This window comes from Thunnus thynnus, chromosome 6 (genome assembly GCF_963924715.1).
Source record: "Thunnus thynnus chromosome 6, fThuThy2.1, whole genome shotgun sequence".
NCBI lineage: Eukaryota > Metazoa > Chordata > Actinopteri > Scombriformes > Scombridae > Thunnus > Thunnus thynnus.
The window spans coordinates 6,956,393-6,980,363 of NC_089522.1; the positions used below are offsets into that span (position 1 = coordinate 6,956,393).

The following is a 23,971-nucleotide window of genomic DNA, read 5'->3' on the forward strand; positions in this document are numbered from 1 at the left end:
TGACTTGTCCATAGTGAGTGGATGAGCTTCCTCGCTCCTGTAGCTAGCAGTAGTGACAGAGTTTGCCACAGGTCTGATGGTGCTGACTGAAACTCCAAAAAAAAGGATGTAGTCATGTTTCACTCTTTTAAGCTCTTTTTTGGTGAAGCTCCCGAGAAAACATTTGGCTCTTTAGTTGTTCACCAGCTAGTTGCTAGTTTTGTCTGTCTGCTTTTTGATGCTGGAAAGGTAGTGTGCAGTGGGTTTTTACAGCTTTTTCGCTGAACACAGCTGCTGCTGCTAAAAACATTGCTCATGATAGTGTTAAGAGTGAATCTGTACGGTAAAGTTAGGGGCAGTAAAACCAAAACAATGAAGTGAAAGATGCTAAAATGCTCTGTGAATGGGCCTGCAGAGTCATGTGATCGTTTTCTGTGGGCTTGTCACTTTCATATTACACATAGTCATTTGATTCATTGTTAATGTAAAAATATTGATTAGAGCAGCTTCAAAGAGTCAGCCTAGTCCGAGTCTGTAATACAAAGTAACATTTCAACCACTTACTGAACAACGGCTATCTAGGAATTCAATCTTGTAAGTCACCCTGGGTTAAAGGTCTAAGATTTTCAGTACATATGGATGTTGTGCTGTCAAGCCAGCATGACAGTGTTACCTGAGGAAAAGAAAGTGATGCAGGGATTAGGCCAGTGCTGCCTCATCTTATAGGGCAGCACCCCTGGGATGCTCCAGAAGTGCAGGTAAGTTGAGATCCTGCTGGCCTGGATGGCCACCAAGTTGCCACCCACTCCTACACAGGGGAAAGAAGGACAGAGGACAGATTGATTGAGTATGAATGGAGGATTCAGATGATGCTGTGTAGAGCTTTACTTTATTAGCAGAGCAACCACTTGTATCCATTGGTTGCAACTTTAATTCTATCAAAAAAATGCTAACAAAGACTTACTTTTCCCCCAATGATTCATTTCAAAATCTGATATTGATTTTGAATCATCGTTATCAACTGAAACAGAAAGTTCTTTCCCACAAGGGGCGGTAAACTAAGCTTTACAATCAGTAACACTTTTCATCTGTTTCATTGTTGCCTGAACACAAATTAAGCCAAGTGATGACCAAGCTTGAAATTGAAGCCAATACGGAAATCCCTTTAAAGTGCAATGCCACTGACGGCTGCTAGATGTTGGCTCCAAAAAATCATTGGCTCCAATAGACTCCTATTCAAAAAGCATCCACTTCTCTCATGAAATACTGAGTCAATTATTTTTTTCAACGAGTCATTATGGTCTCAATTATTAAATTCGAGCCCTCTAACAAGTGTGCTGGTGATCATTTTGGAAATTATTGCTCCGTTAATAACATATAAAGATGAATAGTAGCTTTAATGTCTGCCGTGTGGGTGTTGATTGACAGCTGTGATTGACAGTTTGCTCCCTGGCTGCGGGACACGCACTGAATCAGACTATTGTCACGGTATTTCAGTAAATTTAATGTTACTTGATAATGATACCTGCTGTGTTAGTTAGCTAATGTTAGCACAAGTGTGCACCGCTCAGTGTTCCCGGTAAGTTAGCATTAGCGTCAGTGCGAGGTAGCGGGGCATGTTTCCAGAGCATGAAAGGCAACACCCTACACTCATTTGGAAGTTCCTGGTTCCAAACAGGAAAGATGGCACTGATTATAAGCAGCAACTCTGGGCTTCAAACTAGCTCCAATGCAAAACAATGGGTGACATCACGCCTTGCTACGTCCATCTATATATAGAGTCTATGGTACGGCTGTGATCTGGACAGAGTTTCCAGAGAGAGAGTGAAGGCCAAAGCACAGCTAAAACCTGGCCAGAGGAGACACAGCATTTGACAAAATTAAAGAGATGAAAACAAACAAAAGCTCCATCTGATATGTCAGAGAAACATGAGAGCAGCAACGCGTTCGTATGGAAAGTAAATGAGAAGCATGCAGCTGTATGATTTCAACAGTGAAATCTGACTCTGGATGTGCAAAAACCATTATGTGCTGTCTTTCTAATTCTGGTAGACACCTTGTTTCTAACTAACTTTGTGTAAAAATGTCTGATCTGTTTGATAAGTCATTTTCAGATTTTTAAACTTCTCCCAGATGTTATGTGCAACAAAAAAGCTCACTGGGTTTAAACCTTAGAGCTATAAGATAAGATTTCATCCTTTCATCCTGGTGTGAGTTGATCCATTTTATTCCCTTCTTCAAAACAGTTCTGCTAAATGCAAAACAATATTTCCAGATACAACCGGTCTTCAAAGTCCATTTTAATTTTGGTGTTGACAAGGCTATCTGTGCCTAATTCAGTTAAATCAAACACCTATCCAAGTATTTACCCCAAAAACCGGCACAGATGTTCTTTTGTGAGATGGAAAAGACTCGAGGGAAACTTTAGTATAACATAATACTGGTTTATATGCAAGCCAGTGGGGGAAATGGGAAATTCAAACCAGATTGGCGATTTTAGAATTTAGCAGAGAGGGGTGCAAAGAGAGAGAATAGGAAGGAGATTGAGAAACAGCAGGCTGATGGGCAGAGACAAAATGAGAAACAGTGACAGCAAGACTAGATGATTATTTAAGGCCCTGTCAGCTGTGCCAGGACACTGGGTGTGCACCATTAGTGGTTTGTATCGACTTTTCTCCTATCCTCAGTGGATCCCTGCATGCATCACCTCACAGCCAAACCACTTATTCTGGAGGCTGCTTCTCTTTTGCCTCCGCTTCTCTGTCTCAATGCATTTTTCATCATTGTTCAACAGCATTAAGAGGTGAAAATCAGTTTTCTATGTGTATAAAGTAACTAAATCTTCATAGTTTCAGTCTCCGATTTTTACAGCTGATCGGGACTTTTTCATGGAGAAAAGAGCAGCATGTGGATTAAATGGGTCAGTTTACAAATTCAGTACACACTGCAAAACATTGTTTTCTCTTCTCTCGCTTTCTCTCTGTTCCTGATTAGTTCTACTTTATCCATCTTTCCATCCAGGACGTGTACTGGATCTGTAGTGTGATATGATCTCTGTTTCTACCTTGAGACGTAAATGGATTTAATGTGACCTTTGACATGCATCATCTTTTCATCATCAACTTTTATAGTTCACTGCAAGCAGAGTAATATGCAACACCACCACAGTGTTGTAGTTGCTTTTACATCATTGTGATGGGTGATGAAATTTGATGAAATTCATTAAATCATTTGCTAAGCCTTAGTTACTGTTGCTATACTTGTCAATCTTTCCATTGTCAATTGGCACATATTGATGGCCAAAGCGCAAAACCTCCTATCAGCAGAATTTTCTGATTGGCGGATTTCACTTTGGATGATGAGAACAAGGAAAGCTGCTCATATTCAGATATTCAGTCTGTCTGCAAGATAATCCCGTCCGTCCGGACAAGGAAGCAAATGCACTGAATTTAAGGAATTTCCCACTTAAGGAATTCTGACCCTAGTATACTACAGTGTAGTAACTATTACATTTACTACATCTTTTTACCTGAAAACAAACGTAATAATTAAAATTAAATCAAAAATAAAATTAACTTAATTTAGAGCATCGTTTTGTAGAACCTCTTCCAACTTGCACCAAGTGCAAAAGCTCCTACCTGCACTTTGCGAGGCATTAATATCTAGTCGGTATTGTTAACACATAATATAATAATATAGTCCAAAAACAGTGTATTGTGTATTGGGTATCCTTAACAAACAGCATTCTGCAAGAAAACAAGTTTTTTTTAGTTTTCTCAAAAAAGTGCATTTTTCAGATAGGAGGTTTTGCTCTTCGGCCATCGATATGCAGTTTACAGTGATAATGGTGGCAGATTTACAACTTAGAATTCAATTTGTTCAGAAAAAAGTAGTCAAAAGCAGGCTTCTCAATTCTAGCTGGGGCTTTGTCAACTGTTGCTGGCAGATTTTATCAGCTGTTACTAGCGAGTTAATCCATGAGCTGGTTGAAAATGCTGTCTCCAAATGACTTTTAAATGTTTATGTATATGTAGGAATAAAGAAACAGGATTATTCTTGTATTGCAACGTAGGGCTAGTTAGTGTTAGAAGTATAATGAGGACAGATGTAAGATAAGACTTATGTTTTATTATGACATAACCCTATTTGGCTTAGCTTGGACAAGACAGAGGTCAGACTAATGTGTTTGGCAAACATAATGCTACCTCAAATAACACGTTAGGCTGGGACTGCTGCAGTGTAAACTTCCTCAAATGTAATGAAGAGCAGGGCAGAGCCACTGACCAGGACCGGCTCCAACACAGTGGGGAGATACTAGAGACTGGATGTATTCATATTACAGCAGATACACAGAACACACTGTTTAATCCACTCCTTACACTTTTGTGCTCATATTTTAGGTTTTGGAAAGACAAAAAATAGCCTCAAAGCTCTTTATACACTAATTATTGCTCTTCCTACAACCTCATGCGCACCACTTTAGTATGTGGAAAAATCCAAAGCTTCAGGGGAGCATCAGGGAAGTTTAGCAAACAGTCAATTAAGTCCTTAAACTTGTAAATTAAGCTGGCTCAGTTGATGAGCTATAAAGGGTGCCTTTGCATGCACCCTTAATGCAACTCTTACAGTTTTGAATGAATTACTATTCTGAAATTGATGCGATGCATCAAAGCAGTTTGATGCTCCACATGTTGGCCTTGGTGCATTTGAAATAGCTGCTGCAAATGTTCCAGAGGTTTTAAGGTTTCTTTTGCAGGACATTTTGGCAGTTCTGCATGTGGTAGCCCATTAACTTCAAATCATGTACACTTTTCATTACAGCCTCATATTTTCCAAAGCTTCCCGTATGTATTTAGACTGGTTTCCTACCTTCCACACTGCTACTGGTTTCAGTGCATTTTGCAATGGCAATAAAATCAACTTGCACAAAATTCTGAATTGCTTGAGAAAGGTAATCATGCATTGTAATTCAGTTTGAGGAAGAACTCTTCTGATCATTCTTGTTGGTAGGGCTGGGTATCATATTATAGTACTTTTCTGGTACTGAATGAAATGGGTCTGTACAGTAGGACTTGACAAAAACTGTCAAGTTCTGAGATTGGCAGCGAATGCCAGATCCTGTTTCATGTTTACTTAATACTTAATTCCTGATTTTAACTATAATTTGGCCAGTTTTAAACTGTATTTTATTTTGACTTGTTCTTGTACAGATTCTTGTGTTTAGAAATCTATGTTTACATACCTCAAACCAAGGTATCAATACCCAACACTTCTTTAAGATACACACTCCAAGCCTTTAGAGTTACTTGCTGGGCAGGACACTTTTCAGTACAAGAAATGACCAAATTTACATTTTCCTTTTAGTTATATTATTTAGTTGTATTTAGTTGTATTATTGTATTCTGGGATTGATTTTCTGACAAGATAAAAAAGGGGTACAAAATAAAAGTTTGCTGCAAGCTGATTTTCATAACACTGTGGAATAAATGAAAACAATCAGCTGTCAGTGGCTACCTGCAGGGAAGGAAATCAATCGCAAAAGTAATTTCTTGAGGTCTACCTTGTTGCTGTTAAATGCAGCAAATCTCAGTTAAATCTGAGTGAGAAGCATTACTATTTTTTTCTGTTGTTGTTCACTCCTGTCAGCTCAGTTTTTAACATGCTGCTCGGTTTCATACAGGAAGCACCCGAGAGAACAGAAAATGTGAGTTCAAATGTATTTGACTTGTGTTGTGGATATTTTGACCGATGGTCAGCACCTCAGTGGGGAAAAGTGGACACAAGCCTTAGATGTCTTAAAGCTGAAAAAGTTTATTGAAGTACTTGATCAAGCAGAACTGAAATAGCGAACATTGAAGTCATCTGCAACGCGGATGCTGTCTCTTTCCGTTCTGTCCCTGAAAGTCTGAGTCTAAGTCTTTAACCTCAGCAGATCAGCCCACACTATGAAAAATTTGTCTAATTGGTTCACTAGTTTCTAAACAAGGAACTGCATTTTACCCGTGTCAGTTCAGGTCACGTTGCATGGAACTTCAGGTCACTGTCAGCACATTTTGGTTTGAATGTCTGACTGTGTCCATAGAATCTACGCATCCACCTATCTGTGTTGTCTAGGAAAGCCTTCAACCTTGGTGACCATGGCAATGCTGATTTACCCTCTATCAGGGAGGTTTCTGCTTTCCCCAAAACATCACAGACAGCTGCAGTCTCAAGGAGAGGAGAGAATACCTCCTTCCTGCTTAAGAATTTCAGTGTGACCTCAGGGCCCAGGCTTGACCCAATGCAACCCAATTTGTCAACCCTAAAGATGGAAAATTCCATAACAACTTGAACATTTTGTTTGCTCACAGCAGATATGACACATCAGCTGACCAAAAGATTATCCAATCAGTGATCGTGTGTGTTTTATTTTCTTTGATTTAAGATTCAAAGTGATTTTTCCCTGCATGACTCCAAGCTGCTGCTGCCTTCTCCTTTACCATCCCAACCTCATCCACTCCTGTTTTACATCAATATCAAAAAAAACTGTGATGGCACCTCTTGCCATGTTCAGTACGTACCCTCCATATATATCAGTGATATGTGTTTGTTAGATTTCGCTGGGGGTTACTCTGCTCACTGTAGAATCTTTAGGATTCATCTTGGATTCATACAAGTAGCACACTAATACACACTCCGGACAACAACATCCACTAAGTGGATAAAATGCTAATTTAACTTAATTTTTCAGTTTGATTACTACTTCATCATATAACTTTTCAGACCAATCAGCTTACCGTTAATGACGGGTGTAAAGACAGCCATGCCCTGAAAGTTGGGATCACTCACTGTCTTGTCCAGTATAAGACCTCCAAAACTGGAAACCACAAAGAAAGAAAGAATAAGAATAACATGCGATCACTGCCAGGGTTTCCCAGCCTGACGACTGCATTATTGAGGATTTGTGGTCAGTGCAAAGGGTTAACAGGAGACCCACTGTAGATATCTACAGTGTAGGTTTTGATTTATCAAAATTTATTCATTCACATAAACATTCATAGCCCCCTGTGGAGCCACAAAAGGCTTTATACAAGTTATTTCACATGTGCAGTAGTACTCCCCAAGATCTGTAAACAGACTTTGGCGTGTAAAATCAGTTTTATCAGTTTTATTCAAGTCTGTCAGTTTTCTAATTTTTTCACTCAGCTTGATTAGAGGTCTTCTTTTCTTTAACATCAGTATACAATTTAACTGAACAAATGGATGTGATGATCATTAATTAATAATAAAATTAACATTTTTATAAGTTTGTGTTGTGTGTCTGTATGTATGTATATACCTGCTAATGGACATGGCTACTATAACAGGCTGCCATCCTGAGCGGAGAACTTCCCTGATCTGAGGGCTCTGTCGGGCCACCACCACCCACAGTGGGATCAGAGCCAGGAAGACCAGACACACCAGGGGGGACAGGTACCATATATCTGTGGGACAGAGACAGGTATGAGGTGGTACAGAAATGAACTGACCTCCTCTTATATGCTATTTATATTGATGGTCACTAAAAAATCAATGTAAATAAAATTAAAAAAAAAACTGAGCAAGCCATGGATTATGCTATTATCAATACTAGTATTGTTAGCTGACACTTAGCTATACAGTGATATAAAAGGTGAGAACACAGTAACAGAAACACAAGACACTGTAATGCAATATAACAGACTCACTATAAATATTACTGTCATATTATACTATAATTATATTAAACTGTAAAATACTGTTGTGTCGTGATATCAAACAGCACCGTAAAGTTAAATCAACACTTCTCTGATACAGTACAAAACAAAAGATATAAAAGTTATTTTGTCCATACTGAGTATACCATAGTTTTATATGAATTTCAAGTAATAAATACTAATGCCGTCTTGAAAAAGGTGGGTTTAGGTGAAATATAGACACTTTACTTGCAAGATAAACATTTATGATGCGCCTTATCATAAATGCAGAAACACTTTCACAGTAAAATTATAGCCAAGAGCCTCACAGACATACATCATGATGAGCTGTCTGAAAAAATAATAAACCTGAGTTTTGCTGCCATCTTGTGTTCTCTTCATCAGCATCACAGAACACAGAAGAACTCAAAAAAGTCCAAATAGTCCCTCTTAGTTATTTGACACTATATCCATAATAAACACCATTTACACCATTACGTTGTTTTTATTACAACGAAGCAGACATTCAAAATGTCCTCTTATGGGTTGAAAAGCCATTAATCCAGATGTGCCAAGTTGAAAGAAACCAACAAGTTGTCGTCATATTCAAAAGGCGGCCAAAATCTACATGGAAGCACTCCTGTGGCTACTGATACCCACAACACAGCAGAGCAGCTCAAACAAGGGTGACACAGAGCCATAAATCAGAGCTGAGTCCAACTTCATTGCCCTCACTGACTCCACCGCAAGCATTTGCATTCCAACTGCATTTCCTCACCTATGTACTCGTAGAGCGTGCTGCTGACCCCGGCCAGCAGGGATAGGGTGATCAAATCACCCAGGCTGGCAGCGATGGGGGTGGCCACATTGTCAGGGTTGATCCCCACCTTCCTGGACCCGATAATCACTCCAATCATCACCAGACCTGCGGAGGAGTGGCGGCAGACCAAGGAGGAGTGAGAGTGAAGACAGAAAGAAGCAAGACAGCAATGAGTAAGAGACAGAAACAGAAAATAAGATGATGGAGAAAAAGCAAAACTGTCATTACATTTAACCAAGATGTATGAAAAGGAAAAATGAATAAAGAAAGAACAATGCTGATGAAAGCTTTCAGCTGAAATGTGTTACTATTTCTATATTAATAAAGACAATTTTCAGGACATCACCCAGCCTCACAGGGTGACAGCTTACTGGGAAAGGAAAAAGAAGACTTAAACAAGCTGGATAGGACTAAGCAAATAAAAAAGAAATGTAGGAAAATACTGTAGAGAAATATTATACACTGAATAGTAGGGGGAGGAAAACTGAAAAGAGGTTATTCCCTGCTGAGACATGACTCAAGACATTAGCAAAAACAGAAACCAGAAATGTAATTCCTTCACTCATCAAGCCTGCTAAATGCTAGAACATAAATGATGTGGATGAATTATGGATTATGCAGTAACTACATGTGGGGAGGGGTTATATGGGGATAGGTGCACAGTCAAACTCTGCTGGGTCCATGTACTGATGTCTGGTTTGACATTAAGAGTAAAAAAGACCAGTCCTTTTTGGGAAAGATGTTTATTTGATTTCTTGTCATGAGTTAAATGAGAAGGCTGATACCACTCTCATGTCTGTATACTAAATATGAAGTTAGCTTAGCATACAGACTGGAAGTAGGGGGATCAACTAGCCTGGGTCTGTCCAAAAGTTTAAAAAAAATGCCCCCAAGCACCTCTAAAGCTGACTAATCCTGGAGTCTTGTCTTACAGTTTGGGTTTTGTACAGACAACCAATTTTGCAAACTCTGGACAAAGCCAGGCTAGCTGTTTCCCACTGTTTCCAGTCCTTATGCTAAGCTACGCTAACTATCTGTGGTTTAGCTTCATATTTACTGTACAGACATGAGTGAGGTATTGATCTTCTCATCTAACTCTCTGCAAGAAAGCAAATAAGTGTATGTCGCAAAATGCCAAACTAGCCATTTAATCCATGTAAGAGCAGTTTACTGACCAACAGACAGGGCAGCTATGAAGGAGGTTAAAAGGCGTCTTGTCTAGTTAGACCATCTTGTGTGTGTCTTTGTGTCTGCTTAAGAAGCAGCTGAATAACCATAATACCTCACCTTAAAAGGAGCCATGCATGTAAATGCCAATCTTTGTGTTTGTTTCCAATTAGTGACTATCCCAAAAATCTTTTCATTGAAAACCATGTTCTGCCAGTTGTGTGCTGCAATGCTACCCCTGGATCCTGGGTGACTGGATCCTCACTGGGTATTTAGTGCACTTACATCTTGATTTTAGACTTTTTTCTCACTGCATTTCCTGATAACTCAGAACATTAATGCCAGCTGGCATTAGTATAGTATATTACATTTGCTTTGGCTCAGTTTTCTCACTGCAAAGAGCAAAACTGACGCACACTCAGTCTCCAGTATACAGACACTTCATTGTAGTACAAATTTCAGTGCTTAATTACAAAGTGTGCACTTCACTGAATCAATGCAACACGTGTCTGCAAACATTTCTCCTTATTTTACTGTAACATTACCCCATTTCCTTTTGATTACTGTAAAAATATTGCAATTTATTGTCTTTTACATTAGTGTAAATTGTGGTTTATAGCTATATGCTTTCCAGCATACTGTATTTTAGAGGATTAAACTTACAAGTGGTTGAAATATTTAAGGATTGGTGCCAGGGCAGAGCAGAAAAAGTAATTATCATCACATAAATTATTGTGCTTCTCTGATGAACCTTTTGTGTGATGTATTAGCTAATATGATGAAGATGTTTCCATTTTGTGTACTGATAATTGTGCAGAATTTTGTGTTAAGAGTTTTGCTAACTAAAACTCTGTTGGGAAAATTAAAAAAATAAAATACTGTAATATATGTTCAGTTTTAGGGACGGCTGTGGCTCAGGAGGTAGAGCGGGTCGTCAACTAATCGGAAGATTGGCGGTTCAATTCCCGGCTCCTCCAGTTCGCATGTTGATGTGCCCTTTGAGCAAGATACTTAACCCCCAATTGCTCCTGATGGTTGTGCCATCAGTGTGTGAATGTGTGTGAATGACTAGATTTCCTCTGATGGGCAGGTTGGGACCTTGCATGGTAGCCCCTGTACCCATTCAGCGTATGAATGTGTGTGAATGGGTGAATAGGTGAATGTGATTCGTAGTGTAAAAGCGATTTGAGTGGTCGGAAGACTAGAAAGGCGCTATACAAGTACAGTCCATTTACCATTTTATTCAAAATCTGATGCAAAACAGGTCACTAACCTAAAGAGAGAGCAGCTACAAAGGCCGTGGTGATGCTGCTGGCACACAGAACAGCTGCCTGGTCCAGTTCAACCCCTCCTCTGGAAACTGCCCCTAAACACACCGCTGCCACTGCTGCAAGGAAGCCCACAACTGTGGCTTGAACCTGCAGAATATGAAAATAGGACATCATAAGATTCAACAATTGTACAGTACAACAATTAATGTGACAGTTATGAATAAATTAATGATTTCAAATGTCCAAAGTCTCTGATTCCAGCTCCTCAAATGTGAATATTTTCTTGTTTCTTTAGTCCTCTATGACAGTAAACTAAATATCTTTGGGTTGTGGACTGTTGGTCGGGCCAAAACATTTGACATTGGGAAAATCATTTTCATCTTGGGAAAATGATTAACCTTTTTCACCATTTTCTGACATTTCATACACCAAACAACTAATCAATTAATCAAGAAAATTATCAACAGATTAACTGACAATAGAAAATAATGGTTAGCTGCAGCCCTACAATGATATAAAGCTGTCATTAGATTTCTTGTGACGTAATACTTAACACTATTTGAGTATAGCTGAGATACTATCTAATGGATAATGTAATGGAGTTTCCAGTTTCCAGTATGTTACCTGTATGAGGGCCAGATTGCTGCACACCATAGTCCACTGTTTATCAGGGTCATCCATTTGGCCTGTGTTGGCCTAAAGACACAGAGATACCACCAGTCACTTTAATCATATTGTGGGGGTGAAAGGGCTTTCAACTTTCAATCATTAAAGTTATATAGGTTTGACGAAATGACAAACATGTTGATATGGAATAATGCATTCCTCATTTGCAAACATGAAGAGCTACAAGGAGTTAGGACTTGAAGATGAAGAGAAAATTGAAACTGGAGCAGTCAAAGATTTTTTTTCTTTTTTTGACAACCTGGGGTTTGTCTGATTGTTTGACTGCCCGTATTTCTTGCCCTGCTGGACTCTATCGTAGCAAAGTCACCATGCCCCCAGAACTCAGCAATGAAGTTGGTGAGTAAAATGTTATCATAACCTATGGGTAGGTCAACCAAACACGGCGAAAATGAGACCCACACAGGTTGAAAAGAAATGCAAAACTGAATAAGTGCTGTGTCATCTGCACAGGACTAAGTACCAAAACTAGACCTCATTGTCATTCTAAATGATTTAACATCTGGTGGTCATGCCTAAACTTACTTCCAGAGACAATTTGAATGTTAAAGTAGTTTACATTTACTCTGTAGAAATCAGATCTACGTACAACTCAAACTGAGCTGAAAAACAAACATTTTGCCAATTAGTTTTCCATGGTATTACATGATATGAACAGGCTTGAAAAATACATTCCTCTTATGTGAGTTAATGTGAGTAATATAAACTTAGCACAAAAAGTAAGGAAATTTGTGTTTGGTAGATTATTTCTTTGTGGTAACAATGCTTCTTGGCAATAAATCTTATACCTTTGGAAAGCCTGTTTATTTACCTTTTAAATGGTGCCACATTTGTAAGGAACATGCATTTGTGGGATGAGCAGCAGAGCTGAGTATGTGCATTGCGCCCATGAAAAATTTGCCAAATCTTCTCTGCCAATGCCAAACAGCTTATTCTGCCATTGACTCTTGTTTGGTGTTTGGTGGATTGGATGATTGAAGTTTGAAGAAACAAGACATATTGGCAATTTAACAATTTGGTCATTTAACAAACAGGAGCCTCAGTAGTGTGTGGAAGACTGGCCTTCACTTTGGAGATGGTACTAGGGCTCACTCCATCAATGCTGCAACTTGGTTTTGCGGAACACCAGCTTGAAGTTGCCCTATCACACGGGCCCTATCCAGATCAGTCAATCGTGGCATGCCGATTCACCTACTGACCACTGTAGCAGTGCCCATGCTCACAAGGCGGTACCACTGGGGGTACCAGAAGCTCAAAACAAGAGTCAATAGCAACAGCAAAATAAGCTGTTTGGCACTGGTGCCAGGCTGTTGTGGCTGTGTATAGTTCTTCCATACGCTACTGAGGCTCCTGTTTGTTAAATGAATAAATTGTTAAATTGCCAATATGTCATGTTTCTTCAAACTTCAATCATCCAATCCACCAAACACCAAACAAGAGTCAATGGCAGAATAAGCTGTTTGGCATTGGCAGAGAAGATTTGGCAAATTTTTCATGGGCGCAACGCACATACTCAGCTCTGCTGCTCATCCCACAAATGCATGTTCCTTACAAATGTGGCACCATTTAAAAGGGAAATAAACAGGCTTTCCAAAGGTATAAGATTTATTGCCAGGAAGCATTGTTACAACAAAGAAATAATCTACCAAACACAAATTTCCTTACTTTTTGTGCTAAGTTTAGTAGGTAGTAATGGTCTTCTCTTAAATACTAAAAAGACTGTCATTCAACAAACATAAGGCTTTGAAAGCTGTAATGTGTAACAACTATGATAGTGCACAGGGATAGTTTCACATTTTTTCAAGTCTGTCTTCAAAAAATACTCACATGCCCATATGTACATCGAAATGCTTTCTGGTTGCTGTAATTGTTTCTCCTGTCCTTTTTGGCCCTGAAGAGATGACTTCCTAACACAATTCCAATTTAAGTCATGGGGAGACAAAATCTTACATGAAGCTGCAGACTGAGTTAGACAAGTCCAATGGATATGTTCCTGCTAAGTTGCAGTGGAGGGATGGTAACATAAAGATTACATTTTGTACTTAACCCTTTGAATCCTGGGTTTTTTATCTCATTCTTAATTTCCTTCTTATAGGCTGACGGCATAGTTACTATACATGTCACCCAGGCATGCCATATACTGTTTTTTCAGGACAAGTTATACTATTCAGAAATGCCATAATTTTTCATGTATGCATGCTCTATGAGAGAACTTAACTAAATACTAAAAATTTAAATTTGTTTTTTTTATTCATCTTTATGTCCAGAAGTTTTCAAAACAGTGCAACGATCCAAATATGAATGAATAGTGGAGATTGTCAGAGTTCCAAGGATATAAGAACCATGTTGATTGGACATTCTGAGCCTTACTAAGTCAAAAAACGTATTGATAATGCCAAACATCATTTTCATTGATTTTATCCCTCTGATTGTTTTGCTAATTGTAATTGCTCTGTATCAGCCAGCAAGGCTATTAGTGTTATTATTTTTTTGCTCCATGACATCACACGCAGTGTTTGCTTCTTCCAGTTTACATAGCTGTAAAAAGATCAATGGGGTTACTTTCATTGGAGAAAAAGTCATCAATCTGATGATTATGAACAAAGATCTCAAGTTATAAGGAGCATAATTTTACTATGATTTTAGTATGAATTTACTGATATTTATCCATAAAGGATTGCAGAGAAACGGCCATCTTTGAAAAGGTTAGGTAAGGGTAATGTCTGTTTCAGTGTAAAGGGCATGTGAACATTGTTTTAAGACAGACTTAAAATAATATGAACCTACAGTATCCTTTAACACCTAGCTCTTCTTACAGCAGTGGAGAGGCGAGCAGCCAGGGTCATCTCCAAGTTTCCTTTGAGTCCGACCAGCGCAGGCACCAGGATGAACACTTCTGTGATCACCTTAAACACCTCCCAGTGCTGGAACACAAACAGGGAAAATTAAACATTGTTTAGACAGTTACGGAGCATTGCTCACAAACACAGAAAACAAATACACACAGACATAATTACATTTAATCACCATCACCACCAATCATCACCATTCTCCCAGTTCCTCCTTGTTAATAATGACATATTTCAATTTGAAAAAAACATCAGTCATTTCCACCACCACAGATGTAAACTCTGAACTAGGGATGCAAATTTTAAGCAGTTTCTTCAGTCGATTGGCTGTGTTAACAATTGATTGTCAGTTAATCATTAACAATTTATGAAATACGCTGGATGTTTTGCCATTATAAAACCATGTCCTATGTTCGACACAAAATCAGAGTAGGCTACATTAATAATTAATTCAAAGAACAGATAAAGTGAACACCAAGTTACTTCAATAAGTGAACGGGGGGAGGGGCAGGATGAAGCTCAGCTAGGGAACCAAATGTGCTAGGGCCGGCCCTGGAAATAAGCACATCACATATTCTAGACTACCCCAGTAGCCTACTTTCCCTGTTTCCACATCTCTGAGCAGCATCTTTGATGCCACACCATACTGCACAGGTTCACCGGGTTTACAAGACGTACAGTTCAGAGGCTGCCTCACATTTTCTGACTACAACTCCAGTTGGCAGGTCCAAGATGGTTTAGATCTTTAAATAGATGCACATATAAAAGGACAACGCATCTGCCAAGAGCAGAGTGATGTGGAGCAGAGGCAGGGAGGGAAGAAGGGAGGGAATAGATGAGAGGAGGGAGTGACGGAGCAGGCCAGAACAAGGGAAGGAGAAGTAAGAAATTGTGTTATAAAAACATTTTTCAGTCGAAACAATGTCCTGGAAGCAGAAATATTTTCAGTGATTCAGTTACCCTTAAATGACAATGACAGAAAATGACCAACATAGAAACACCCTTGAATATGTAGTATCATTGAAACATAACGATTACTGACCGGGACAAGCTTTGCTACAAGGTAACATACAGTAGCTACACATGATGCATCATTTTTATTATATTTTATTATTTGCATTTCACACAATGTAGAATCCAAAGCCCATAGAGTGCTTTGTTTTTTCTGCAAATGTGTCCTTGTATGAACTTGACAAGATTAATTTCTGCAGCAAATATGCCTGCCTTTAAAGTAAAGCACAATTAAAAAAGTGTACGACAAACTAGATAAGCTTCTTAGCTAGCCTGCACAATAATACATGCTCGTCCTTCACCAGTCATCTGTTCTATTAAGAGTCAATGAAGTGAATCTGTTCTGACATTTGTAATCGAGATGACTAAAAATCCAGTCTTGCAACATAAACTCAGTGTGGTTCACTCCATTTGCCTAGACAAAGCGAGTAGTTTTTGGTGGCCTTTATTGAACACCATTTTCCATAAGCCTCGAGAACATTGTGGGTTAAATGACACCAGCTCAAATAGTGAAGTCCATGGGCTACGTGCACACCATTTTACGATGATGTATGTATGCTCGTTCCCATGCTGATAAAGTTAAATGGGTGTGTAGTTTGCTTAGCTTTGTTAAGATCATGAAGGTTTCAACTACTAATTGCAACTACTGTAGTAGATACTCATTGATCTTACAATATGGACAGTAAGTCCCAGAAACATGTTTTAGAAAGACATGGAAGACACCCTTAATGAGAGATTGCATGAGGTTTAAAGCACAATGAGACGAGTCAAGGCTACAGCCAACTAAAAATGCTAGTTAGCTAGCTTCCTCACCCAAAATACTGAAAGCCATGTTCAAAAATACATGACCTAATTGAATATCATTTATACATACAGTATATCATTTTTTTTTTAATCTTTCACTACACTTGCTCATTTGCCTTTGCCAGTTATCTAATATGGACTTGTGCTTTGGCTCCACCAACTGACAATTAACTCAACCAATGAGATAATTATTTTTATAACTGATGCTTTAAGGCCAAGTGGTGGAGGTAGTGATGAGGTTCGAGGGGGGTAAACAAGTCCGTGGGAGAGAATAGAGGGCTGAATAAGGGGGATGGTGAATTGTAGAGGTTGTGTCGGTCTATTTATATACATCACTCTAAGGCTGTGGACTGGTAGGTCTAGCTAACAGCTGTCATATTGGAAAGTTATCATGGGACATGGCCCACTTCTGCTGTAATACTGCTGCTGCTGCCTAAGTCTGAAGGGCTAGGAGCCAAGATAACTAAACACAGTGCTACTCTAGGGAGAAAAAACTATGTTTATGATGTGTTTGCTTTTATTGTCAATATCATTAAGTACTTGTCATCATTAGAGACATTATAATTAGTCTATGTCATCAGCATGTGCAGTCAATTATTTTTTAGAACAGTTAATGTAACAGTTAAGACAAATGTGAGAAATACTGGAAAAACTGCAAGTAATGTGGACCGTCTTTCCCTCTTATTTGTGCACCTGCAACTGCACTATGTGATACCACGAAATTAAAGTTTCTTGAACCTCTCCCTCTCTCTGGCCTCATGTCTTTCTTTATCTCTCATCCTCCAACCATTTATTAAATTAACTGCTCACTTTTATTCCAAGGCCCTTCTCTCTCTCCCACATCTAAATCTGATTTAGAAAACTTAGAGAGGTGGATGTTCAGCAAAGCTCCATCTGTTGAACACGAAACAGCACTGTCAACAGGGATGGGGCAGGGGCTAAAACTACTATACACTACATACAGTAAATGGAATCAATATTTCCACCATCCATCCACTGATACATCCACTTATCTATCCAGGAATCTGTCTGTTGTGTTCCATCTTCCGTCCATTTGTGCACTTATTGACTGCCGCTGTCCACCAAATAAAGCATCAACCATTAACTCATCACTCTCCCCACAAATAAAATCTAAATAATAAATTGGCTGTATTTTCATCCAAAGTGCTGTACAATTTGCAAACCCATTTACCCCAGCACACCAATGCAATGGCTCACTCTACCTGTTGAGCCACAGCCGCAAGTGTTTGAAAGACCCATGCATATGTGGTCAGAGAGCAGCCCACGGTTTAATCAAGGTGGATGAGATTGACTGGCAAATGTACGATATTTAATAAAAGGCCAATGTCAAGCTGACACTAATTTGTCCTTGTAGATATGAAATTATGCTAACTGTGACCTTTCTCACCTCAGCAGCAACTGTATATCCAACCTAACCTTGCATTTGTTCACTCCATCAGGTACCATCCATTCATTCATGCCAAACTCTTTAGATAAAGTCAATCCATCTGGGTATTGAACCTCAGTACGTTTTTGGTACAGATTAAAATGTACTCGTATCAAAAACCATAAAGTATGGAAATGTGCTTGTTCAGATTCATGCTCTTCTTTACTTATTCTTTGATCAGTTTCTGATTTAAATCAAAATTCTGCTAAATTACCATTCACTAAACTTCTCCCTCAAGCAGCGATTGTCCAATAGCAGCTTAGAAAACGTAACTAGGCATGATTGACCTGTCAAGCTTTGGATTTCTCAGCTCTTTGAAGTTGTGTGAAATGGGCTCTAGAAAGAGAGATACGCAGTATCTCAAGAGTTTGGAGGGTGTTGTCTTTTTTTCTCTTTCCTAAACCTGAAACACTTAAGCAAAAGTGTGCAGCTTAGTTTAAACACTGCATTTATCTGCTCTAATAATCTGCAAACATTAGTATGCCAGGCTAACTAGCTTACTGCCTATAGTAGTGGTCTAGTGTTACCTCCCAGGCCAAGGAGCTTATCAGTAACTGACTATATTATTTTCATTTTTTATTCAGAGTTACAGGTTACAAATCCCTGTTCAGGACTGGAACATCCATAGTGTGGGAAATAATATGCTTTTCAATCAGAGTTTAGAGCAATGATAGCAGCTCTACCCTGCTCTTAAATGGACTTGAGGTTTACAGTCCAGCAACTCCAGTCAAATTCAGAGAGGGATTCAAATCCCCAATGGAACAAAAAAAGTTGCAGGCAGGTACGCTACTTTTTGCTAACATTCCTCAATGTAATGCGCCGCATTCTTTAGAGGCAAAAATTACCGTTGTGCAACTCCACAGCTGACAGTAATGATGCAAAATGATGATTAGCAAAACCTCACAGCTCATTATTAACTAATATGTATATATATATATATATATATATATATATATATATATATATATATATATAATTATATAGACAGTAGTGAATAAGTCAACTAGGGAGTGATTTCGGACACGGCCATAGTCTTCATCCTCAAAGACTTTTCTCTTGTTAAAGTGAAACATAGTACAGTAAGCATTCAAAAAGGCTTATGTTATAAAAAAAATCATATTTAAATAACATTTTATTTATAGTACTGCACTACAATACTAGAGTTATCTTACTCTTTCACTTAGCCCTATTCATCCATCATCATCTATCAATCTCTCAAAAAGTTCATAAATAATATTTCTTAGATTTTCATACTTGTATGAGGTCCATGACGATACCAGCGGAGACCATTCCCAGACCTGACACCAGGTATGGCACTATGACCTGGGCAGCAATGAGCCAGGAGCTCTCTGGTAGGAAACCATGTTCTGAGCGTGTCAACTTCCACGTCACGCCACGTAACTTCTTGCCCTGGTAGCGTAGCTCTAGTTCCAGTCGAGTCACCACCATGTTGAATGAAGGGTTAATTGAGTACTAAGTTCGCTGTATAGTTATCCCATGGTAATTGTAACTGCATTGCAAATGTAAAGGATGTGGGTTTAGTTGACGCAAAAAATCAGCTTCTCATATGTCCAAAAAACTTGTCTGAGTTTCACCTGTCTTCAGGACTGAGAAGTGAGCCAGGTGAATGCTGAAGAAGAAACCAATCAATATTTTTGGTTAAAAAAAAAGGCCAAGGGCAAATGTTTCAAGCAGTCACTAAGGCCTTTCTTGAAGAATTGGGAGACAGAATTGGTGAATGCGTCATTGTTCTAGTTTCAAAGGCAAGCTTTTCTTGAATCATTATTGATGATGCAGATGTAAAAGCTTACATTAACCCTTTTGACATCTGAAGAAAACTGAGAAAGAAAGTAATCAGCTACTGCCATGTCTTCAATGAGTATAAAAATCAAGTGAAACAAGCAAGAGATTGTCACTTAATGATATGTTTGTTCCAATTAATTATCTTTTTTTCTCAGACAAAATCAAAGTTAAAGGCTTTAAACTGGAGGGCAACAGAGCATGGCATCTTTGGCCCAGTGGTGAGTCAGCAGTGATGAGGTATCCATTTGTCAGCTCCACTGGGGAACACAATCATTAACACCATTTCTGATTCATAGGTCACAATGTTCTCTACACGCACAGATGCTCCACATCTTCAGTTAAACTCTTTTCATGTCTGCAGGTGAACAGGTTCAAAAGTCAAGCCTTTAATCCAAGTGCCAGAGTATCTCTAACTGACCTGTTTTTTTAAGTAAAGGTCAATAAGACAGATTTGACATCCACACACAGGTTAAAGACATTGAACCTGACAATGAAGAGTTCAGATTTCAAGTACAGTTGCTTTGATCTACTCCAGTATCCATTTGATATAGTTCACAATCCTTTCAATGAAGTTTAGTGTTTGCTGGTTTAATCTATTTGATCCCATCTGAAATCTCCTTAACCTCCTGTGTAAAGGCACAGCTGTATCCTGCAAATGATAGTGGTGCTCGCTGTGACAGCTGGATGACCGGTAGGGACGAGGATATGAAGAATAGTCCAAAAGGTCTTGAGAGTTAGAAGCAGAAGGATCCTTTTAGTTGTGATAATGTGGTCTTTGTCATTCCAGCTCCTCTCTTTTGGAAGGCTCACAGCAAGGTTGAAGATTACAACAAAAAGAGCTCTGTAATGTAATAAGATCTAAAAAAGGTCCGCTGACAAGATGCAGCAGCCGGCTTCTAGCAGGCTGGAGTGCTCCTTTCCTCCTGTCAGCATCAGGGTAGTCCTGCTCCCTCCGCTCTGTTCTGCTGTGACGTAGCATAGAAAGAGGCAGGGCTGTCTGCACTGCCTGACATGCAAACTCATGAGGGAAATGACCGGCTTACCGGCTCACACTAACACTCCCCCTCTCTCTTTTTCTTGCTGCGTGTCTGCCTCTCATCCTACCTCCTTCTTGCCATGTGACATCCCTCTTTCTACGTCGCCGGTCTCTGTGCATTCCTTCCTCTCTCATCCCTCTTTTTTTAATCTTCCTCTGTATCGTGACTCATTCTTTCTCTAAATCCATTCCCTCCATCTCTACCTCCGTTCCACCTGCTAGATTTGCAGTGTGATCCTGTCACAGGCCCTTATACTGCATCTCCTTATTATCTAACTCCACATGTAAGACCATATAAACATACTGTTGAGACTTAGTCGATTTCCAATTCACTAGTAAATTCCTTTTAAGATAAGATAGCCTTTATTGTTCTTGAAAGGAAATTTGTCTTGGACCACGAAAGCACACAGAGCTGCTAACATCAGTCATGACAAACACCACACAACATGTCAACAACAGCCATCAAATGAACAGATCACACAAAGACAAAAAGGTAAAAGATGTACTAAATAAATAAATAAAATACATAGATGTACACAAAAACTAACAGCAGAGAGATAAGGCACATATGCTCTTTAGCATATTTATTGATTTCACTTTTGTCGTGTCATGGTGATGACTCGGTAGCTGCTATGATTGAATCCACAGCACTTTTAGGACTTCTAAAAGCATAAAAGTTCCTTCTTGACCTCAGAAATAGCAGTTTGACAAAAACTATTTCCACTCAAGACTCAAGATGCAAGTGGAACTGATATTACTGTTGTTGTGCTTTCAGACAGCTAGCGGTTATCACGCAGCTGCCATCCAGTAACGTCAACGTTCTGTATTTTTAATCAGCGGCAACAGGCTGCTGCCCAGCCTTATGGCTCCCAGACTGTTTGTCCTTATCAATATGTCTGCTGGTGAAAAGATGTAGGATATAATTCAATTCAGAAACCAGTAAACTCAGCTCCTGTGTTGTTATATTTTAGCTTCTGAGGTTGCCATGGTCATACGATGAGCCACAGCGGGTAGGTAGAAAAAAGTTGAACCAAAGTGAGTGCACAGTCTCACAAACTGTTAATTTTTCTTTCATTCTCTCATCTACACAGTCTCCTCATGTTTAATTTGTATGCACTAGTTTGGCATAACATTTGTTTCCTCCACATTCACAGTAGAGCTGCTTGATTATGGCAAAAATCATAATCACGATTATTTTGGTCAATATTGAGATCACAATTATTTAACACGATTAGTTTTTGACTCTCATTTTTGCTAATTGCCGATGCTGATATATGCACATATTTTTTTCCACCTGGCTGAGGAGACTATTACACATGCAATCATAGATTGTCCTAATAATCAAGAAAGACAATGTATGAGGGAAGAACTTAGGAAGACTGGAGTTCAGCAGCTCAGCATTAAAACTTTAATGAACCTGCCAAGTGGGTGGAGCAGTAGTTGTCTTTGAGTTTATTTGACAGGATTAATGTGTAGCATTTAATCTTTGGTCCACAGTCCAAAGCAGAGGGTGGTGGTAATGCACCTAATACGCTAGTTGCCAACCGCTATTATAAACCAAAACATCCTGTCAGGAGTTTCCTATCTGTGTAGCCGAACACCATAGCACTTCCACGGACTATTACATCCTGACGGTCCTGGTGTTTCCTCCGCAGGCTCCAGAGAGCCGGGGCTAACTTTAGCTGGGAGGCTAGCGAAGGCTAACTGGCTTTGCTTCCCTCTGGTCATGCTGTAGCCTCCCAGCTAGCCCCAGCTCTCTGTGGTGAGGAAATAAAACCAATGAATCAGTATGTGCAAACAATGTTAATTTCTTCCCATGGAGCCCACATGCAGACTATTTTGGTTCAATAAATTTCAGTTTTCAGTCAGCCTGGTGAAGGCAGGTTAGCCGGCCACTGGTCAGCAGCTGCTTCTGACATATGTCCGGTTCTGTGGACAGAGACGCTGAATGCCTGTCGGAGACGTTAAAGCGCACAGCTGTAAAGGAAAGGCGTGTCCTAGATTTGTAACACAAGACAAAACGAGAGCATTGTTACGAAATGACAATAATAAACAATAATCATTTTATCTCGATTATCCTGTTTTCATAATTGTTGGGGGCCAAAATCGTAATCGAAAATAAAATTCGATTAATCGCACAGCCCTAATTCACAGCATAAAATGTCTCTGGCTTCTGGTAGGGTGACGATTTATGGACATCTTTATGTTTAATTTTACCACCACATGCCTAATTTTCAGAACATATCATTGGTGCGGTCATTTATTTGGAGTGACAATGACCAATAGTTTAGTGGTTCAGTCTGAAAGAGTTGGGAGCGACTGATTCAAGGCCCCTGTGTCCATTTCAAACAAACAAACAAACAATGTTATGGAAGCGTCAGAAATATATTTGAATAACTGAGTGATGTAACCCAAGCTCAGTAAAGCTGAGTGAGACATAACTTGGAAAGTAATGACAAACCACTGGGTTCCAAAACTGAAAAAGCCCATAGGCAGGCATTGGGTGAAGGACGTAACATATAGGACGGATCCACAACCACCACAGGCTACCATAAAAAGCCCAGTTGCTGATATTGTAGTGTTCCTGTTTTTATCTTCCTTCCAATTAGATAGGCTACTCTCAATGTCCTTCTACGTGCCCTGCGCTTTGAGACACAGCGCCCAGCCAAATTCAAAACTAATCGGGGAAGAGGAGAGGGTGGAGGCAATACTGATGAGCACCAGATGGAGTGAAGGGAGTAAGCCACATTAGGTTAGGTGTGCATTAATCAGTGGAGGACAAGGAGGAAAAAGGAGAGAGGTACGAGCTCATCATAAAGCAGACAGGAGTGTGTCTGATTTCCCCGAGCCCAACTGGCAGCAAACCAAATACCAGGGACGCTTTGCAGAGGATAAAGACAAAACAGGACCACACACACACACACACAGGTACCCACTTCACATCAATTAAAAGAGAAGAAGCAGTATGCCGACTAGACACACAAACACAGTGGCACACTAGAGAGGGCTTTCCAGTGGCACAGAACAAAGGACCTTTTGATACCTTTAACAATGGCTGAGATCAGCTGGTTTTCTAACTTGACAAACATTATTCAAATATATTCCCGGTTGCAAATGTCCCTACCATGGATCGTTATTGGCTGACAGGCATTCCAGTCAGTGCCAATATTTCAAATAACACTCAAACCACAAAGCACAATTCACCTTATTGTATGTGTCCCAGCAACAAGAAAGCGCTTCACTGCAATATGTTGTCTTTTAACTTTCTGACTGCACCGGAAAAGGGAATGTGTTGTATTGTGTGGGTTGACATCTGCTGCTTGTGATCACCATGTGCCTGCATCATAGCACTGTATAGCTTTAAGGACAAAAATGAGAGACCTTCTTCTACGGTCACAAACATTGG

General features: G+C 39.4%; 1 protein-coding gene across 4 annotated transcripts in view; it reads right to left on the reverse strand.

The window, feature by feature from the left end:
- Window positions 1-23,971, reverse strand: part of LOC137184085 (solute carrier family 41 member 1-like) — a 47,475-nt gene that overhangs the window by 8,287 nt on the left and 15,217 nt on the right. For all 4 annotated transcript variants that reach the window (XM_067591434.1, XM_067591435.1, XM_067591432.1 and 1 more), the window contains 7 exons: window positions 14,432-14,539; window positions 11,556-11,627; window positions 10,934-11,078; window positions 8,452-8,598; window positions 7,298-7,442; window positions 6,756-6,835; window positions 653-787 (listed from right to left, as the gene is read on the reverse strand). In XM_067591434.1, the coding sequence (XP_067447535.1) occupies window positions 653-787; window positions 6,756-6,835; window positions 7,298-7,442; window positions 8,452-8,598; window positions 10,934-11,078; window positions 11,556-11,627; window positions 14,432-14,539 (832 nt within the window). The remainder of the gene's footprint in view (window positions 1-652; window positions 788-6,755; window positions 6,836-7,297; window positions 7,443-8,451; window positions 8,599-10,933; window positions 11,079-11,555; window positions 11,628-14,431; window positions 14,540-23,971) is intronic.